Below are 17,374 nucleotides of genomic sequence, written 5' to 3' on the forward strand. Positions count from 1 at the left end.
CATAAGTAGAATGGAAACATTAGAACCCTACGAATCAGAAGAGGAATGGTAGAATATAAATTTTAAATAATAATATATTAATTCTGGGTAATTCTCAAGAATAATGCACTTATTTAATTAAGTATAATACTAACCAAATACTAATACTAACCAATATAAAAAAAAATGAATGAAAAAAAAAAAAAAAATGTAATACTAACCACCATAAAAAAAAAAAATGTAATTCAAAACATATGTAACACTAACCTATTTATACTAACACTAAATTAATTAATCACATTTATTTGTAATATTTCCTATACGGAAATAATAAGTATATTAATCACATTTCATTGTAATATTTCCTATGCGGAAATAACAATTATATTAATCAAATTTATTGTAACCATTATATAATCGAAACATATTTTATCACATATTATTATATTGTAGAAATTGTAAGTCCATTGTCAAAATTATAAATCTGTAACAACATCTTTATATTGTAACAATTCTAATAACATTGTAAGAATCATTGTAATAATTGTAAATTGTAAACCTCTGTATTGCTGTAAAATTGTAACTTGAACCAATTGTAAAATCATAACTATAAGAATTAATTTCTGTTTTGCAAACATAAATTAATTTTTAGGTGGGGAGGTGTTGCGTCCTGCGTAGTCACATAGTATAAAATACACATTATAAGAGTTTCTCATGGACATCGAAACAAGACGTGTGAATAAGTTAAATTGTTCACATGGTTATCTGTTTAAATAAGAATATGAATATCGAAGTCACATATACGTGGGTGGTTGACCACATTCTGGATCTTGTATTAAGTATGGGCCGGTTAAGAGATAGTACACTCATACAGAATCAATAGAGAATTATCATATTTTAGAGCGCACACACCGAATCAATAACGACTCATCACATTTATCATATTTTATTATCGTTTTCATTTACACACACACATACCATATCACATATAAAAGGGACCCGAAAACAAGGGCAATTCAGACGAGTTTTGGCTATGCTGCACTGAGCACCTTCACGTCAGTGTATGTTATGGTCTGGACTTAGAAATATTTCAATCATTTTATAAGTTACAATTGTTATGACTTAGATAATTTCTACCACTAAAATATTTACAAAATTGTAGTTAAGATAATTTTATGAGTTAAATAAATTTAATTATATTAAAAAAGTTCTTAATTATTCTTAACTACACTTCCAATCAAGCGTTGACTGAGACGTTGTAACTGAATCATCAGATCGATCGGTTGGCACGTAACACACTTAACAAAACTTACGAATATAATAATCAGGATGCACTCTTGACCACAACACAAGGATGTTATAATCAATGCATGTATACACTAATTAATACAATAATACAATAATTAAGTCTGTACGACTTAATTATTGAAATTACCACATCACACATCACTACACTTAGATTTATAAGTTAAAACAAACATTTATATAGTACTGGAAAACAATGCCCAGCACGCTACAGAGGTTCTATTATTAACAAGCTACATTAATTGCCAAAGACTTAAGTGGCTTGGTTAGAATAGTAATTGAATGGAAATCAACCGGGAAAAAACCAAAAAGTAGGCCTAAAAAACGATGGATGGAATAAGAAAGGACTTGGAAACACTCAAAGTGACAGATTGGGAAAAGAGAGTCCAGGATTGTGATTGGAGAACAGAGTTGGTAGCGGGCAAAATTCTTACAGAATTGTAAAGCCAAGAAAAAGAAGAATTATTTAACTTTAAAATACTGGTTAAAATTATGTTCTGCAAATTTAAACCATTGCAACTAGTTGATATAAATAAATAAGCAATGGGTTATTTCCAATTAAAATTAATATCTCGAATCATTAAGACGAGTACAAATTTAGCAGGATCATGTCTTGCGATAGTTTGTTTCATTAAAGCCTATTAATTTCTTCCTTAATAATATTATAATATAAAAAACTTTTTAATTACATTTCTTTTGCACACAACACACATTCTAATGATTCAGGTAAAAAATTTTAAGTTTAAAAAGTAAAAAAATTGAACAAAAAATCAATAAGACCCAAATTTTTTTCATAATATTTTGTTATGCATATTAGTGTACATGGATTAGGGAAAGCAAGTGGATTATAAAAATGAATAATACCTAAGGACCTAAAACGTAAATTGTTAATGCTAATTGTTTAAATTCATTGCAGTACCTATAACCAGTTGATTCTTTTACTTCTATGATTAACATGAATAGTAATAATTAAATTTAAACTTTGGTAAATATTGTTTGTATAGCTTCAACATGTTTTCAATAGTATTACCTTGTGATAGTTCTTCATATGCGATATTAATTTTTCTTTTATATTCTTTAATTTCTTGATTTTCAGTACGCACCTCATTCATAAGTTTCATTTTTCTAGGTGTTTTATATGTGAGATGAAGTGGAGTTTGACATGATGAATCACTGGTGGAGACTTTTGAAACATTTGAAATTGAAAAGCTCTTAGATACATCTGTGTGACTTGTGCATACATCATTATCGATGGATGGATGCACAATAATAGGTATGGAACATAATGCCTTGCAACTTCAACCTCAATTTCTTTCAATTTTCTTTCTTCTAGGGCTCTCTCCAATAATATTTCATCTAACATTTTTTAGTTGAATATTTAACTACATTAATACATTGTTATTATAATCAATTCATAAATAAAATTTTACCACTAAATAATGTTGATTGCATCTGCTTTTTAACGATTCTTTGTACTTTGATCTAAAAACATTTTATCTTGTATATAAAGCTATCAACCTTTTTCCAATAAATGATATGTATTACAGTTTTCAATCCATTGTTTAGGCCTTTGAATTAGTAACAATTATATATTTAAAATACATATTCTATTATGAAAATGAAAATTGTAAACATAATTAGGTACTCACCTCAATAGATCTGTTAGAAATCTGAAGTAAATAATATTTTTAATTTTTGATAATTTATTATAACAAAATCTTACAGCACAAGAAGTCATTGTATAAAATATCAATCCAAAAAATTTTCGAAGATGTATAATTTATTGTAATAATTAAACTAGTATAATTAAAATACACCGAATAAAATAAAAATGCGAAAAAAAAGGTAAATGGTTAAGTCAATGGACTTAGACAGCAGAATGTAAAAAATAGGAAATTACAGGTTTAGACAAAGGACAGAATCCATAGAAATAGATGTCCAACAGTCTGTGAGAAATATATAATGGTCCATGGAATAACAAATAAATAAAAAAAAATTTTAAAAATGGTAAAGAATTGTGTAACCGATACTTAAGAGATAAACATTAAATAGTTTTAGTATGTTGACATGGTTGCACTGATTTAGACGAAGATCTTATCAACCCGGTTTTTTTTTTTGTTTATGTCTAAGTTCACAATCTGTGTTGAAGCCCGTTAAAATTGTTCTGGTTTTTTTTAAAAGATCATAAGAGTTGGTAAGTATAATTTTACTGGTTAAATAATCTAATACATTATTTTGTAATCATGTATATGATTATAAAAATAAAAAAATTTATTTTACTTAAAATGCATTGTAAACACTATTATTATTTTATCAATTTGCAGAATTTAATTTAGGTACTTGAACACTGAATACTCATAAAAACTGAATTGGTATAAATAAACAACAACTATGGATAATTCTATTAGAGCTGAAATATTAGCTGATCTGGATACTAGTATATACATTTATTGAAATTAATATTTAAATATTTTATCAAACTTATAGTTTTGTCATATGTTTTTTTACAGGCATTAATGGATCTTTCATGGATTATACAAATGATATAAGCAAATTAAAAATAAATAAATCTGAGTTAAATTTATCTGTATCATATATACCAGGTGAACTCAGTGCTATATTTGACATACCTATTTCTCAACCAAAATTAAATTGTAAGGTTTGAATTATTTTTTCAAAAACAATTGTTATTAATCAACCTTTTAATTCGTTAGCTGAAAATGGATTGTACTATCAATTTCTTGATGTTCTTCAAGCATTTCGTATAAGTTCACCTCTACAACTTTTAGAAATTCTTCAATATTTTATTGACAACTGTATAGATACCATATCTATTTTAAAAGATCAAAATCAAGTACTTATAAAAATCTAAGTATTTTTTTTTTTTGTTTATGGTTTAATTCATTATTTTTATTTTTATAGAATGTAGATTGGTTAGAACAAGAATTGAATACTTGGCGTTTACTATTAACACTTTTTCAAGTACAACATTTAGAGTCTGAAAAAGTTGATAATATAATAAGTGATCGAGATTTATCAGATGCCTTGTTCAAAGAAGATCAAAAATTAAAAGGGGTAATTTTTCTTTGAAAAAATTTTTAAAAAAATGTACTGAATATAGTTTTACCTTCATATTATAGATACAAAGAATAGTTGATTGGTTAGAACATTGTGCTGCTGAAAGAATGGAAAATGAATTCATGAAAAACGCAAAACATTTTTCCGATGAAGAAGTTGCTTGGCCAAATACTTTAGGTCAATTATTAGTATGTATCAGAGAACCTAGAGAACTTATTATGCGAGGGAGAATCTCTTTAATTTTAATTATTTATATAATTCTGTGTTACAAATAGTTATGTATTGTTTTAGAAAAAGGAATTGATATATCAAAGCTCTGGCGCTCTGGTTACTCAATTAGATCCAGATGCACCTAGCAGGCAAGCAAGATCTATTCATGATTTAGACCAAGTATGTTAATAATACTTATTTAGCTGTTCCTTATCATGCAATTCCAAAAATATTCATTTTCAATATTTATTATAAGATAGATGCAATTTACTTATTCAAATGTTATGCGTTCAGTTTTCCTTAAAATTCATTGATTATTTAACTATGTTATTTGATTAAAATTAAATAAAAGTTCATGTTTTTATTTTGATAATGTATTTTTTATTTATGGACATATTTTTTTTATTTTTATACTAAAGATAAATGTGTTAATAGGTAGATGATGATAGACTTTTAGCCCAAGTTTTTACAGAAATTCGTTGTGGCCGTTTAGAAAAAGCTGAATTATTGTGTTGTCAGTATGGTCAATTTTGGAGGTCAGCAATATTGGAAGGATGGAGACTTTATCATGATCCATTTTATAAATCTAAAGAAGACCAGACACAATCTGATGAAGTTCTTGGGAATCCAAATAGGTATCTGATTCATATTATCACCAATATTAAGTAATGAATTATGTTTTAACCTATTTGTTTAAACTCATTTCAGAGATGTTTGGAAGTGTTGTGCATGGAAAATATCGTCAGACATAAAGAATTCTGCACATTGGAGAGCTACAATTGGTATACTTTGTGGGAACATTGATGCTGTTTTACCTGTATGCAATCAATGGGAAGACATTTTATGGGCACATCTTCATAATATCGTAAATGTAGCTGTTGAAAACCATATTCAAACCAACAGGACAAGCAACTTTATAAGTCTTCCAGAAAAATACTGGGAGTATAAGTAAAATAATATTTTTTTCACTTGTTTATCAAATTATATATTTATTTTTCAATTCTAATTGTTTATTTTTGTAGAATGTCTTTAGATGATGTTGTTGCTGAACTAAAATCCAACTCTAAATTGTCAGTCCGCCAAGAAGCCCACCAACCCAAACGTCAAATTCAACAATATTTTATGACAAATCAATTTCGTGAATTAGTAAATAATATGGCAGATTGGGCTGAAAATAAAGAATTAGACCCTCAATTCTTACGTTTTCTTGCTCATTTGGTCTTGGTAATTCGCTGGGCAGGTATTCAACATGATGCACTTGCTGGCAATCTCATAATACAAAAATATATAGAAGTATATTTAAATCTTATAAATCAAGTTATTATATGTAAAATATGTAAATGTAAATTGATTATCTTATAATTTTCTAGGTTCTAATCCCTATAAATGACCCCATACTAGTTGCTTACTATACATCACAACTAGAACAAAATAGTCAAATCATAATTTATGCAAAATTTTTGGAAAAAATGATTTCACCTGAACAACGACATAATGGATTAATGTCTGCTGAAAAGTTTTCACTTCCTGTGGATGAGATTACTAAACGTATTGTAGAGACATATAGGTACATATTGATTTTATTAACATGATGAGATTTTTCGATTAATTGTGAAATTGTAACATTAAATAATATAGAAATCGATATACCAATGTGACTTCTGGTGTCGAACTATTTTCGGAAATTACAAATGATGATCACGAACTGGTTTCAGCACTAGATTGGATAATTTACTATCCACACCAGGTAGAAGAAGCATTTGTCCAAATCAATGCAGTTGTGCGTAATTTTGTTGCTCAAGGAAAAATTCAAGCTGCTCGTTTGGCATTTAACAAGGTCTGGTTTTGTATTAAAGTGAAAATAAATTATATTAATCCTTAAATATCAAACTTTAGATTAAAAAGGAATCAATCAGTACATTACTAAATAATGATAATGTAAATATTGAAACACTTTTGGCATCCAACGTATCACTTTCCAGTAAAATTCAATCACTCATCTTGGAATATTTAGCTTATAAATGTTACTTAGTATGTAATTAGTTACAATTATATTTACTATTTATTATGTTGTGTGAATTATGTAATCAATGATCAATTCATTTAGGATGCGGAAGAAGGGTTTGCAGAATGGTTTCATGAATACCACCAAACCAAACCCATTGAACCTACCAAATTACCTGCAAATGCTGAATACTCAAAAAAAATGATTTATGACCATAATATGAAACAGTATCAAATAGCTTTAGACAACTGGAAACAGAGCTTTTCAAATTCATCACAAGTATATTTGATAAATTTTAATGCGTTTTAAAAGTATGTTGAAAATACTTTTACACTTTCAGATTGTGAGAGAACAACTTTTCAACTTATTGTTTTTCCCCAATGGCTGGCTTGTTGACCATGACAACACAGACAAAAGTCGCCATGAACATTTTGAACTTTTACGAACTATATGTATCCCAAAGGTTTGTTGCTTTTAGTTATAAGATAATAATTATAATAATAATAATAAGTATAATATCAAAGTGTATTGATATATTAATATTATGATTTAATATATTTATTATTTATAATAGGACCATTTAATTTATTGAAAAACAATATGTTGAAATTTTATATTACACTTAAGGTGTATAAAATTATATTGTATTTAATATCCTCAGTTAAGTAAATAATATATTTTTAATATTTGTTTGCTATATATTCTAAATTTTAAATTAATAGTATTAAATATTGTTGAAATGTAAACATTTTAAAAGTAGAAAGAATACTTGTTTCTTTCGATTCTAAAGTTTAGAATATCAATACAATATTGAAAAAACTATCTTTTCTGTTTAACAAATTTTTAAGAGTTGACAATGTATACAATTAAATATCTTTTACTTTCTTCTTAAATTAATTTTACAATACCTGCAAATAATTCAAGCATTGTCATATTTGCTTACTTTATTGTCTCAAAAAAATGTACAAATATTTACCATGAATACAATTTATGATTTATCATGATTCCAGATTTTTATGCTTTTGCATACTATACTACATACTACTGAAAAGTATTCAGAGTGCATTAAATTGGCCAGTTACCTTACAGATGAGACAAACAAGTTCTACCAAGTATTAATAAAAACAAAACTTGTGTTTATTACTGTTTATTATAACATGACTGCATTTATTTATTTTAGTTATTCTCTCAAGCAGACCTAAAGAAATTATTGGCAAAAATTGCAGAATCATCAGTGTGCATAATGGAATCTTCTAAATATTTAGACCCTTGGGGCTTTTCATCCCAAGAACAAAATAATTCTCTTTAAAATGCATTACTATTATACATTGTGTTCATTTTAATGTGTATTTCAAAATAATTCAATTAATTATAAGAATCAATTTGGTTATAAAATATAAAAAGAAAAAGAAATATTAATTTTATAACATTGAAAAATGTGTTTTTTAATTATAATACATATCAATCATAAAAACAAAAAAATATTTAATCCATATAATATTCAATATATTTTACCAGTCTCCATAACCTTTGATTTCATTCATATTACTACCAAAGAATAAAATATTACCATGTTCAGCAATAAACATAGATTTATCGTTCACATATTTTGACACCTCTTGTCGTTTTTTTATACTCTCAAGTACTTTAGATTTTTGAGCCTCAAAATCTTTAACAAAATTTTTGTCGTCAGGATTCAAAGTCAAGGGCTTATTTGACTTTAGTTCTTCATTTGTCTGATTTATTTCAGAAGAAACAGTGATTGAATGTTGACTTTTAACGGTATCAATAAATTCTTTTATTTTCTTTTCAAACATAGAATTTGAATCCGTACAATACTTTTTACCAGCTGAACTGTTTTCAATTAAAAGATCAACTAAATTCTGATATTTATATGATAATACTAATTCTTCTTGTTTTTGAGTTTCCTTATTGTTATTACTATTGCACTCACTCTCAAGACACTTAATACTATCTACATTCTCATTAGTTGGCATTTGGGATTTTTTTATTTTCTTTGATAAATCAACATCATTTACATTATCATTAATCGATTCTTTTGATTTTTTCTTTTTAGTTTTTAATTCAGCTTCATTGCATTCATTAGGAGGCTTAACAGTTTGTTTTGAAAGTTGTGTGTCACATTTCTTTTTTTTTATAGGTGTAAAATTATTTACCTGTTCAACAATTTTTTCTTCCGAGTCAATTGCATCACTTATATTACATTCAACTTTGCCGGTTTTAATATTTTTATTAGTTTCATCATTAGAAATCCTAGTAGGATCTTCATTGCTAGGTATATCATACTGTTTATTTATAAGCAGTTTTTTACTTTCATGTTTATTTTTAAAGTATTCTTGCATATTTAAACCACTTAAATTTTGATCATCATCTTTTACTCCTTTACCTAATATACATGCTAATTCTTCCTTTTTGTATTGTGTCAAATCTTTTCCTTTTGTAAATTTATGATAGCTAGAAAATAACATTGAATTAATGAATTTATTTAAACTATGGAACAAATAATTTTATAATAACTTACTGTACTCTTGATCTAGAATTTAATGAATTTTCCTCAAGAGATTTTGGTGAGTTCTTATTGTAATTTGCTTTTGTAAGTGCTTGGTACTGGTCAAACTTTTCAGTTAATTGAGATAATAACCGCGAATAGTCTTCGCCTGCTTTAAACCAATCATCTGCATTGTTTGCCAGAAATCCCAATCCTACATGATTATTACAATAAAATTTAATATTTTATCAACTAAAAATAAATCTTAAATCAAATTGTCAAAAAAGTAGTTCAAAGACTACATATAAGAGCATACAAACTTCACTTTAGTTTACACAATAATGGATTATATTACTATTAACAGGAAACTAATTTTTTTTTATCATCATAATAACTACTTAAATTGAAATATATGATCTAAATGATAACAAATATTACTAGCAATTATCGAGTATTCACATGTAAATGTTAAAAAAATGAACATATTAAAATTAAAACTATTATTCTTATTAATGTAGAAACATTTTATACCTGTAGGGGTAACTTTATGTTGAATTTTAATGTTTTCTGCTATCCCTTGTTTATTCTTTCCAAGACCAGCTCCTTTTGACCAGCCAAATTTTTCAAGCATACGTTGACCAAATTTTGAATCATCTAAAATTATATACAATTTAAAAAAAAAAAAAATTAGTTACGAGTAAATGGCAATTCTAAACATATATTATACTATATAAATAAATGTGATCAATACTATTACGGAAATTTAAGTATACAATATGTAGTTAAATAAAAATTACCTTCCGACCAATGATTTTGAGCTGACAGATTAACACTGTGCATCGGATTTTTCCTTCTCTTCCTTGGTTCTGCCAATGACATGATTAACTTTGGTGGTGTACTAGAAAAGAAAAAATAATTAACAAAAATAATCAACGCCAATCGACGATCCGAGCACCCAAGACTTCACACGAATTCACGTTGTACTAAATTAAAAAATATAAATTATAGTAGCAAAGGTGATAGTTGAAAGTTAATGATAACAAGAACATTCAAAACAGCGTAACCAACGTGAACAACATGATGTAACCATAACGATAGTTTTTGACTAATCAAAATGCAATGTAAATGTTATTTCGTGTTCTTCAATTCTTAAATTCATAATGTTAACCCATGATTGGTTAAAATTGACGTATCTCCAATCACGATAAATAAAAATCAATGTTGTTCAATCTATTTAAATATATATGGCAAATAATCGTAAATCACACCCACCTAAGACGAGGAATTAGTAAATTAACACGAGTATTGTACAAATATAAAACAATATATTTCTATATTTGTGATAAGTGTTGAGTAAAAATCTATTATATTTCAATTTAGCTTTCCGAATTATTCAGTTTTGTGAAGTATTTGGTATTTTAGATATTTTTCGCTGAATCAGATAATATATTATATTATATATTATAAAATATATAAATAAAAGTATACAAGTCAAAAACAAATAACGCAAAAACAGCCTACAATAAAAACGCGCAGAGCAGAAACGTAGACCATAGCGCTTAATTGTTGAGGTCGTCCGTGGATGTAGAAGTGTCGACTTTTTCAATAAATATCAATTAAATAAATTCAAAATAATACTTTTCTTAAAATAGAATTGGTAATTTCATTTTGTTTTCGATATCATTGTGTTGATCCGTGCGCACCGCCCTATCATGCCTTAGTAGAACAGTCTACGAGGGAAATCAGTTGTCACTCGTCATATTATTAATACGGTGGTAAATTTGTATAAAAATAAATGCGGGCCGACGGTGGTCACTATTACCATTGATTATAGAATAGATATATTCTATAATCAATGCTATTACAAATTCTCGGTACTATATTTATAGATGGTAATATTATTGCTAAGTGCATGGGAACCGGACAAATACAAATAATAGTCGTTGATAAATTAATTTATTTTGTTAAACGATATAAAACTTGGAATTTTGGTTGTCATATATCTAATATTTTATTATTAAACTATACATTTTTTTAAAAAATATTGTTAAATCCATGAAATATGCATATAAATGTTCTTAAACCCAAAATATACGAATTTGTACAAAAAGTAACAAAATATGCAAAATTATGCAACAATTTTTACATCGGAATTATACATACTATGAATCGAATTTGTATCGAATCAGAATTTCAATATGCACTTTCTAGACCAGTGGTTCCAGCCCTTTAAATGTGCCGCGATAAATCAATAAATTATTTTATATGTATTTACCAGCTTATTATTGATATTCGAGATGAAAACTGATCAAACTAATCGTAGATACATATACTAATTGTAATATTATTTATTATGAGTATGCCCGTTCCAGCCGTCTCGATCGATCGATTGTTTTAATATATTTCACAATAAATAACCTTCTATGGGGCTGTCGTGCTACAAACCCTAGAGGAAACACTCTCCTACAATCTATATCTCACTCTAACATATCTGTTCTGACGCCCCCTAATTATACATACTGGCCTACATCTCGCTACAAAAACCCCGATATATTGGATATATTTATCACCAAAATTCCTAATAACCTCCATACTCAAACCCTCAACCTTTTAGACCCATGCTCAGACCACTCTCCAGTCCTTCTCATCATAGGTTGTCAACCTCCCGACAAATCTACCACCACAGTCATATCCCAACATCAAACTGATTGGGAAAAATTTGCTACATCCTTATCGGGAAAAACCGACTTAAAAACTCGTTTAAAAACAATAAATGATATCGATGACTCTGTTAATCTGCTCACACATAACATACAATCATCGGTATGGGAATCACCCAAACTACTACCTTCTAAAAAGTCGCCTAACAATCTTCCTACTTATATAAGGACTTTAATCGCAGCAAAACGGCGTGCTCGTGCTGTTTGGCAAAACAGTAGATATCCATCAGATAAACGCCACTACAATTCTCTTGCATTAAAACTTAAACGACTTTTAGCTAACCACAGGTCCGAATCATATGCAACACATCTTTGCAAACATCTTCGCAAAACATCTAGTCAATACATTTCAGCCACACCTTGATATTCTATCTCAAAACAGAATCAAAAATGTTGAAAATTTTCTCGACTCTCCTCTTCAAATGTGTCTTCCTCCCCGAGCCTTTTCTCCCGGAGAAGTCGAATTTATTATAAAAAAAATTCCTCTAAAAAAATCGCCAGGTTTCGACTTGATAACCGCTGAAATAATTAGACACTTACCAAAAAAAACTATAATTTTCCTTACTCAAATATATAATTCAATGTTAAGGCTATCATACTTTCCAATCCTATGGAAATACTCCACTATAATTTTAATCCTTAAACCTAATAAAGCGCCGAACTGTCCCTCCTCGTACAGACCAATAAGTCTTCTCCGATCCTGTCAAAAATATTTGAAAAACTTTTATTAAAACGTATCCTACCCATAGTCACTGATGCAAATATACTACCAAACACTCAATTTGGATTTCGCAACAGCCATTCCACTGTACATCAAGTACACAGGGTAGTTGATAAAATCTCGTACGCATTAGAGGAAAAACTCTACTGTACTGGAAATTTCCTCGACGTCTCCCAAGCTTTTGACAGGGTATGGCACGCGGGTTTACTCTATAAACTAAAACATCTACTACCTAGTCACTACTACTTAATCCTAAAGTCTTACCTAGAAGACCGCTTTTTCTCAGTGCGTATAGGCTCTGCAATCTCCCCTCCAGCAAGAATTAATGCTGGCGTACCGTAAGGTGCAGTTACTACTGCCCCACTACTTTTTAATCTGTTCATCTCTGACCAACCTAACTCAAACCAAACCTTAGTCGGCGATTTTGCAGATGACAAAGCTATAATAGCTATCAGTCGTGACCCTAACTTAGCTTCTCTCTATGTACAAAATCATCTTCACCTCCTCGAAACATGGTATAGAGAATGGGGAGTAAAAATGAATGAGAGCAAATCCACCCATTGTACTTTCACTCTTCGGCACGGCACTTGTCCGACACTATTTCTAACCAACCAAACTTTACCTAATGCCCAGTGTGTACGATATCTTGGAATCCACATCGACCGCCGACTTACTTGGGCACCTCATATCAGAAGCAAAGTTGTCGCACTCAACAACCGTCATCGTCTTCTACGACCCTTATTAACTGCCAAAAAAGTAAAACTAATTAACAAACTATTAATTTATAAATTACTCCTAAGACCCATCTGGACATATGGAATCCAGCTCTGGGGTGCAGCAAAAATATCTAATATCAATCATATTCAAAGATTTCAATCCAAAATTCTTCGAACAGTTTCAAAAGCTCCATACTACATCTCCAATAAATCCCTCCACTCTGATTTAAAAATACAAACTGTCACCGAATTAGTCAAACTCCATTACAAGCGTTTCAATAGCCGACTCACCCAACATCCAAACCCTCTTATTACTCAACTCTCATCCGCAACTATTCCAGGCAACTCTCAAAGAAGATTAAAACGACAGTGGTGTCGTGACCTGCTGTGATAAATTGTATATAAACGTGTAATATAGGTTAACTACTTTCCTGACGAAGTACCTCCAATGGGAGGTCTCTTCACTCCGTCATTCCTGTTTTGTTTTATTATTATATCAAATAAGCTTATTGTTCTAATTTTTAACAGATTGCTAAATAAAGAATTAAGTTAAAAAAAAAAAAAAAAAAAAATAACCTTCTAATAGAGTAGACTGTACACAGTATACATATACATATACATATATAAAATATGGTTCACATAATATATGGATTGGTGTGCCGCGAAAATTTTATTGGAGATGAAATGTGCCGCATTGTTAAAAAGGTTGAAAACCACTGTTCTAGACAAACATGCAAATGCCTAAAGTTCCGAACCTTGCTAATCAGTAATCCTACATTCTTACACATAGGCGTGCGCACGAGTGCAGTGAATGCTGCTTTTGCTGCACCTGACAATTTATCTTGGATTTAGTGGGCTGGTAGATATTTATTTGAAAGATATACATAGAATGAATAATTTTAAACATATTGAGTTTATAATTAAATAAAAATATAAATGTTCATCAATGTTATTCAAATGAAAAATGATAATTTTACTTTATCAATACAAATCTTAAAATAGATGGATATTATTGGGTAATTTCGATGTGCCTACACACTATACAGTATACAAATACAGACACAACCACAATGACAATAGCGCATTAACCATCCAGCCAGACGTGCAGCGATACGAAAACGGAATAGATGCCATAATTAGCATAGTAATCAGTAATCACATAACCGAATCGACTATTAAGTTTGTAATTGAATAACGATTTTTCACTGTTATTGCAGTCTGAGTAGTGTCATTTATTACATATGTGATATGTATTTATATATATATGTATATATATTTATAAAAGTATAAATGAATATACTAAATTTCATTAAAATATTATTACTTTTTAATTACGATTTACTATATTTCTTATAACTGTAATAGGTTAGTCATAAAGTAATGAATCTATATGGTGTGGGGGATATACCATATAATGATTTGGGTACAAAAGTAATTATATGAAGTTATAAAATATTAAATTCTTACACAGTGGGGCTAAAAAGAATTCAGGGGGGATGCTATGTAAAGGAAATAAGTGGGCTGCTTATTATTCTTTAGGACCGGTTAAAAATGTATGCTGCACCCGATACAAAATACTGCGCACGCCTATGTTCTTAGATATTTGACAGTTTTCATTTTCTAAGAAATGTGAACCGTGTCAGAAACATAATACACATAAATAATTTAATATTAATGTAATAATAATTTGTTTTGTTTCTGTAAACGCTTTTTGCATTAAAGCATCAGAAATCAGAACTTGGTGTGTCCCATATGTCATAAACTCAATATTTAATATTCTTTTTGCAATTGCCGGCCAACTGGTGGCACTGTGTACATTCGCAGTGCCGCCAACCTGCTGTTGTCATTATATCGTCCCGTGCCGTGATCTGCTTACTGATCTCTTTCGTTTGGAATTATCGTCCACTTGTCCGCGTTCCGACGTTACGGTTTCGGAAATTTTCTGTCTAATTTCTACACCAAACACAAGTAAGTGAATTATAATCTGATCAACACCCGGATAATGTGCCGTTATGCGCTGTTTCGTTATTCACTACTAAAAGTCTGTTACTATTCGATGTTTTCACCAAAAAATCGCCAAAAATTACACATGGCTAACCTCAAAACCCGATCTCAAATCTATTTGAACGTAAACTTACGTGAAGTAAACATAGTCCTTCGTTATTATTATTCGGTGCCTTCTGTGTTTTTAAAGTGTTGCCCTCACCTTAGGTAATACGAATCTACATTTTTAATTCGGTCAATCGCACCCAATCGACACGTATCTACATCCGCAATCATAATTTGCCTTACTTATTCTATTACACGTTGAATTGCGAAATTGTAACAATTTGGTTGACCGCACGTTTATTAACTTTTCATATGAATGTGACCATTCAAATAACATCTTTAATTTTGGCTTTCGTTATCCAATTCTATATTCCGTTATCTTGTGTTTCTAGATTTTATTGTTGTTACTTATCAATTGAACTATGTTCTAGAGTTCTAGTAATTCTTGTCTTAAAATGTACAATTTTGTTATAAGTTTTCATTGTGTTATCAAATATTTAGATAAATGATTTACCTCTAATTGTATTGGTTTATATTTTAATTTCATTGTTTATTCCAGACATGGCCGATGAAGACTGGGGAGATGTCCAGGTTGCTCCTAATGTAGATTCAGCTCCTTTACAAATAGCTGCTGAATTACCGGAAGTTAAACTGTTCGGCAGATGGAGTTGTGATGATGTTGAAGTTTCTGATATGTCTTTGCAAGTATGTTTATGTCTTATATTATCATTATTCATTATGTTTATTTGATAGAAATTTTCCAGTTTTTACTGTTCATCCTAATCTTATTACAAATTAACAAATTACTATTTAAAATTTGATAGGATTACATTGCTGTCAAAGAAAAGTATGCCAAATATGTACCTCATTCTGCTGGACGTTATGCTGCTAAACGTTTCCGTAAGGCTCAATGCCCAATTGTTGAACGTTTAACTAACTCTTTGATGATGCACGGACGTAACAATGGAAAGAAACTGATGGCTGTCCGTATTGTTAAGCATGCTTTTGAAATCATATACCTGTTGTCTGGTGAAAATCCATTACAAGTACTTGTCAAAGCCATTATCAACAGTGGACCCAGGGAAGACTCTACACGTATTGGTAGAGCTGGTACTGTCAGACGTCAAGCTGTTGACGTTTCTCCGTTGAGACGTGTCAATCAAGCTATTTGGTTACTGTGTACAGGATCCCGAGAAGCAGCATTCAGAAATATCAAGACAATAGCTGAATGTTTGGCTGATGAATTGATCAATGCTGCTAAGGTGTCTTAAATACACTACATTAATTATTGAATTAAAGCAAATATTTATTATTTTATTTTTACAGGGATCATCTAATTCTTATGCTATCAAAAAGAAAGACGAACTGGAACGTGTTGCTAAGTCTAATCGTTAATTCCCATATATTGATTCATTTATTTTAAATATACATTGTATATTTGGACTAAGAAAGTTTTAATTTTTTTTTTTATTCTTCATTTCCTTGGTTCTAAAACTGATGTGTACATTACAAAATTAAATCAATTTTTATGCTCATCAAAAATATTTTGGCTCGACAATTAAATGTTACTAATTGAAATAAATTATATTGAGTTAATGCCAAAATATGTATTATACAGTTAAAGTGAAGTTAATATTTCTCTGCTCTTTTGCATTCACAATGAATAATAAATGCACTATTAATTTTGCTATTAACAGTATTCACATATTTTCAGAGGGATTCCCAAGTCTTTATCCCCCTCCCCTTAGGAGAAAAAATGGTTCAAAAGCTTTAAATGTCTAGCTACAAAAGCATAGAGAAAGAGAATATTAGTTTTTAATTATAATATATATTATTGCTAATCTTTTATGTATTTTTATATTATAAAATACACCACTGTCAATACTCAAAAGAAGAAAGTTGATTGAATTGATAATCAACTAAGATAAATTATATAAAAAAAAACTGTTTGCATTTTGCCTTGTGCTATAATGTTGTAGGTGATTTGCTAATCTACTTACAATCAACCTGACAAATCTTAATTTTTAATTTACTTTTAACATAATTTTATTCCTTTTGAAATAATCACTGCTCAACATTGGA

The 17,374-nt window shown here is 29.2% G+C and overlaps 3 protein-coding genes across 4 annotated transcripts; 2 read left to right on the plus strand and 1 right to left on the minus strand.

Moving 5' to 3' along the window:
* The first annotated feature begins 3,368 nt into the window (after positions 1–3,368).
* Positions 3,369–7,996, plus strand: LOC112693409 (nuclear pore complex protein Nup107). The gene is made up of 17 exons (XM_025568463.1): positions 3,369–3,478; positions 3,609–3,721; positions 3,795–3,938; positions 3,999–4,138; positions 4,207–4,359; positions 4,425–4,550; positions 4,654–4,752; positions 5,008–5,207; positions 5,281–5,520; positions 5,595–5,865; positions 5,943–6,139; positions 6,211–6,409; positions 6,469–6,603; positions 6,680–6,856; positions 6,918–7,040; positions 7,588–7,689; positions 7,758–7,996. The coding sequence occupies exons 2-17, from the start codon at positions 3,676–3,678 to the stop codon at positions 7,884–7,886; spliced, it is 2,481 nt and encodes an 826-aa protein (XP_025424248.1). The 5' UTR covers positions 3,369–3,478; positions 3,609–3,675; the 3' UTR covers positions 7,887–7,996.
* A 39-nt stretch (positions 7,997–8,035) lies between these two features.
* LOC112693410 (PIN2/TERF1-interacting telomerase inhibitor 1) lies at positions 8,036–10,134 on the minus strand. The gene is made up of 4 exons (XM_025568464.1): positions 9,884–10,134; positions 9,618–9,740; positions 9,120–9,300; positions 8,036–9,052 (listed from the first exon to the last, which is right to left on the minus strand). Exons 1-4 carry the CDS (start codon positions 9,963–9,965, stop codon positions 8,089–8,091), a joined length of 1,350 nt encoding a protein of 449 aa, XP_025424249.1. The 5' UTR covers positions 9,966–10,134; the 3' UTR covers positions 8,036–8,088.
* A 4,969-nt stretch (positions 10,135–15,103) lies between these two features.
* Positions 15,104–16,743, plus strand: LOC112693420 (40S ribosomal protein S5). 2 transcript variants are annotated; one of them, XM_025568479.1, is made up of 4 exons: positions 15,104–15,211; positions 15,852–15,997; positions 16,117–16,554; positions 16,619–16,743. In XM_025568479.1, exons 2-4 carry the CDS (start codon positions 15,854–15,856, stop codon positions 16,685–16,687), a joined length of 651 nt encoding a protein of 216 aa, XP_025424264.1. In that variant the 5' UTR covers positions 15,104–15,211; positions 15,852–15,853; the 3' UTR covers positions 16,688–16,743. The 2 variants fall into 2 exon arrangements, with proteins under 2 accessions (XP_025424264.1, XP_025424265.1); XM_025568480.1 differs by lacking the exon at positions 15,104–15,211 and adding an exon at positions 15,372–15,454.
* Positions 16,744–17,374: the final 631 nt, after the last annotated feature.

Source organism: Sipha flava, unplaced genomic scaffold, assembly GCF_003268045.1.
Source record: "Sipha flava isolate LNK unplaced genomic scaffold, YSA_version1 86_pilon_pilon, whole genome shotgun sequence".
Taxonomy (NCBI): Eukaryota; Metazoa; Arthropoda; class Insecta; order Hemiptera; family Aphididae; genus Sipha; species Sipha flava.

Bases quoted from the DNA above. Each gene is read 5' to 3' on its own strand.
- LOC112693409 (XM_025568463.1), top strand. From the start codon at position 3,676: ATGGATAATTCTATTAGAGCTGAAATATTAGCTGATCTGGATACTA. The intron at 4,139-4,206 runs GTACTTATAAAA...TTATTTTTATAG, and splicing joins TTTTAAAAGATCAAAATCAA to AATGTAGATTGGTTAGAACA. The intron at 4,360-4,424 runs GTAATTTTTCTT...TTCATATTATAG, and splicing joins AAGATCAAAAATTAAAAGGG to ATACAAAGAATAGTTGATTG.
- LOC112693420 (XM_025568479.1), top strand. From the start codon at position 15,854: ATGGCCGATGAAGACTGGGGAGATGTCCAGGTTGCTCCTAATGTAGAT. The intron at 15,998-16,116 runs GTATGTTTATGT...AAAATTTGATAG, and splicing joins TTTCTGATATGTCTTTGCAA to GATTACATTGCTGTCAAAGA. The intron at 16,555-16,618 runs GTGTCTTAAATA...TTATTTTTACAG, and splicing joins AATTGATCAATGCTGCTAAG to GGATCATCTAATTCTTATGC.
- LOC112693410 (XM_025568464.1), bottom strand. From the start codon at position 9,965: ATGTCATTGGCAGAACCAAGGAAGAGAAGGAAAAATCCGATGCACAGT. The intron at 9,741-9,883 runs GTAATTTTTATT...ATATAATTTTAG, and splicing joins TCAAAATCATTGGTCGGAAG to ATGATTCAAAATTTGGTCAA. The intron at 9,301-9,617 runs GTATAAAATGTT...ATAATCATGTAG, and splicing joins ACATAAAGTTACCCCTACAG to GATTGGGATTTCTGGCAAAC.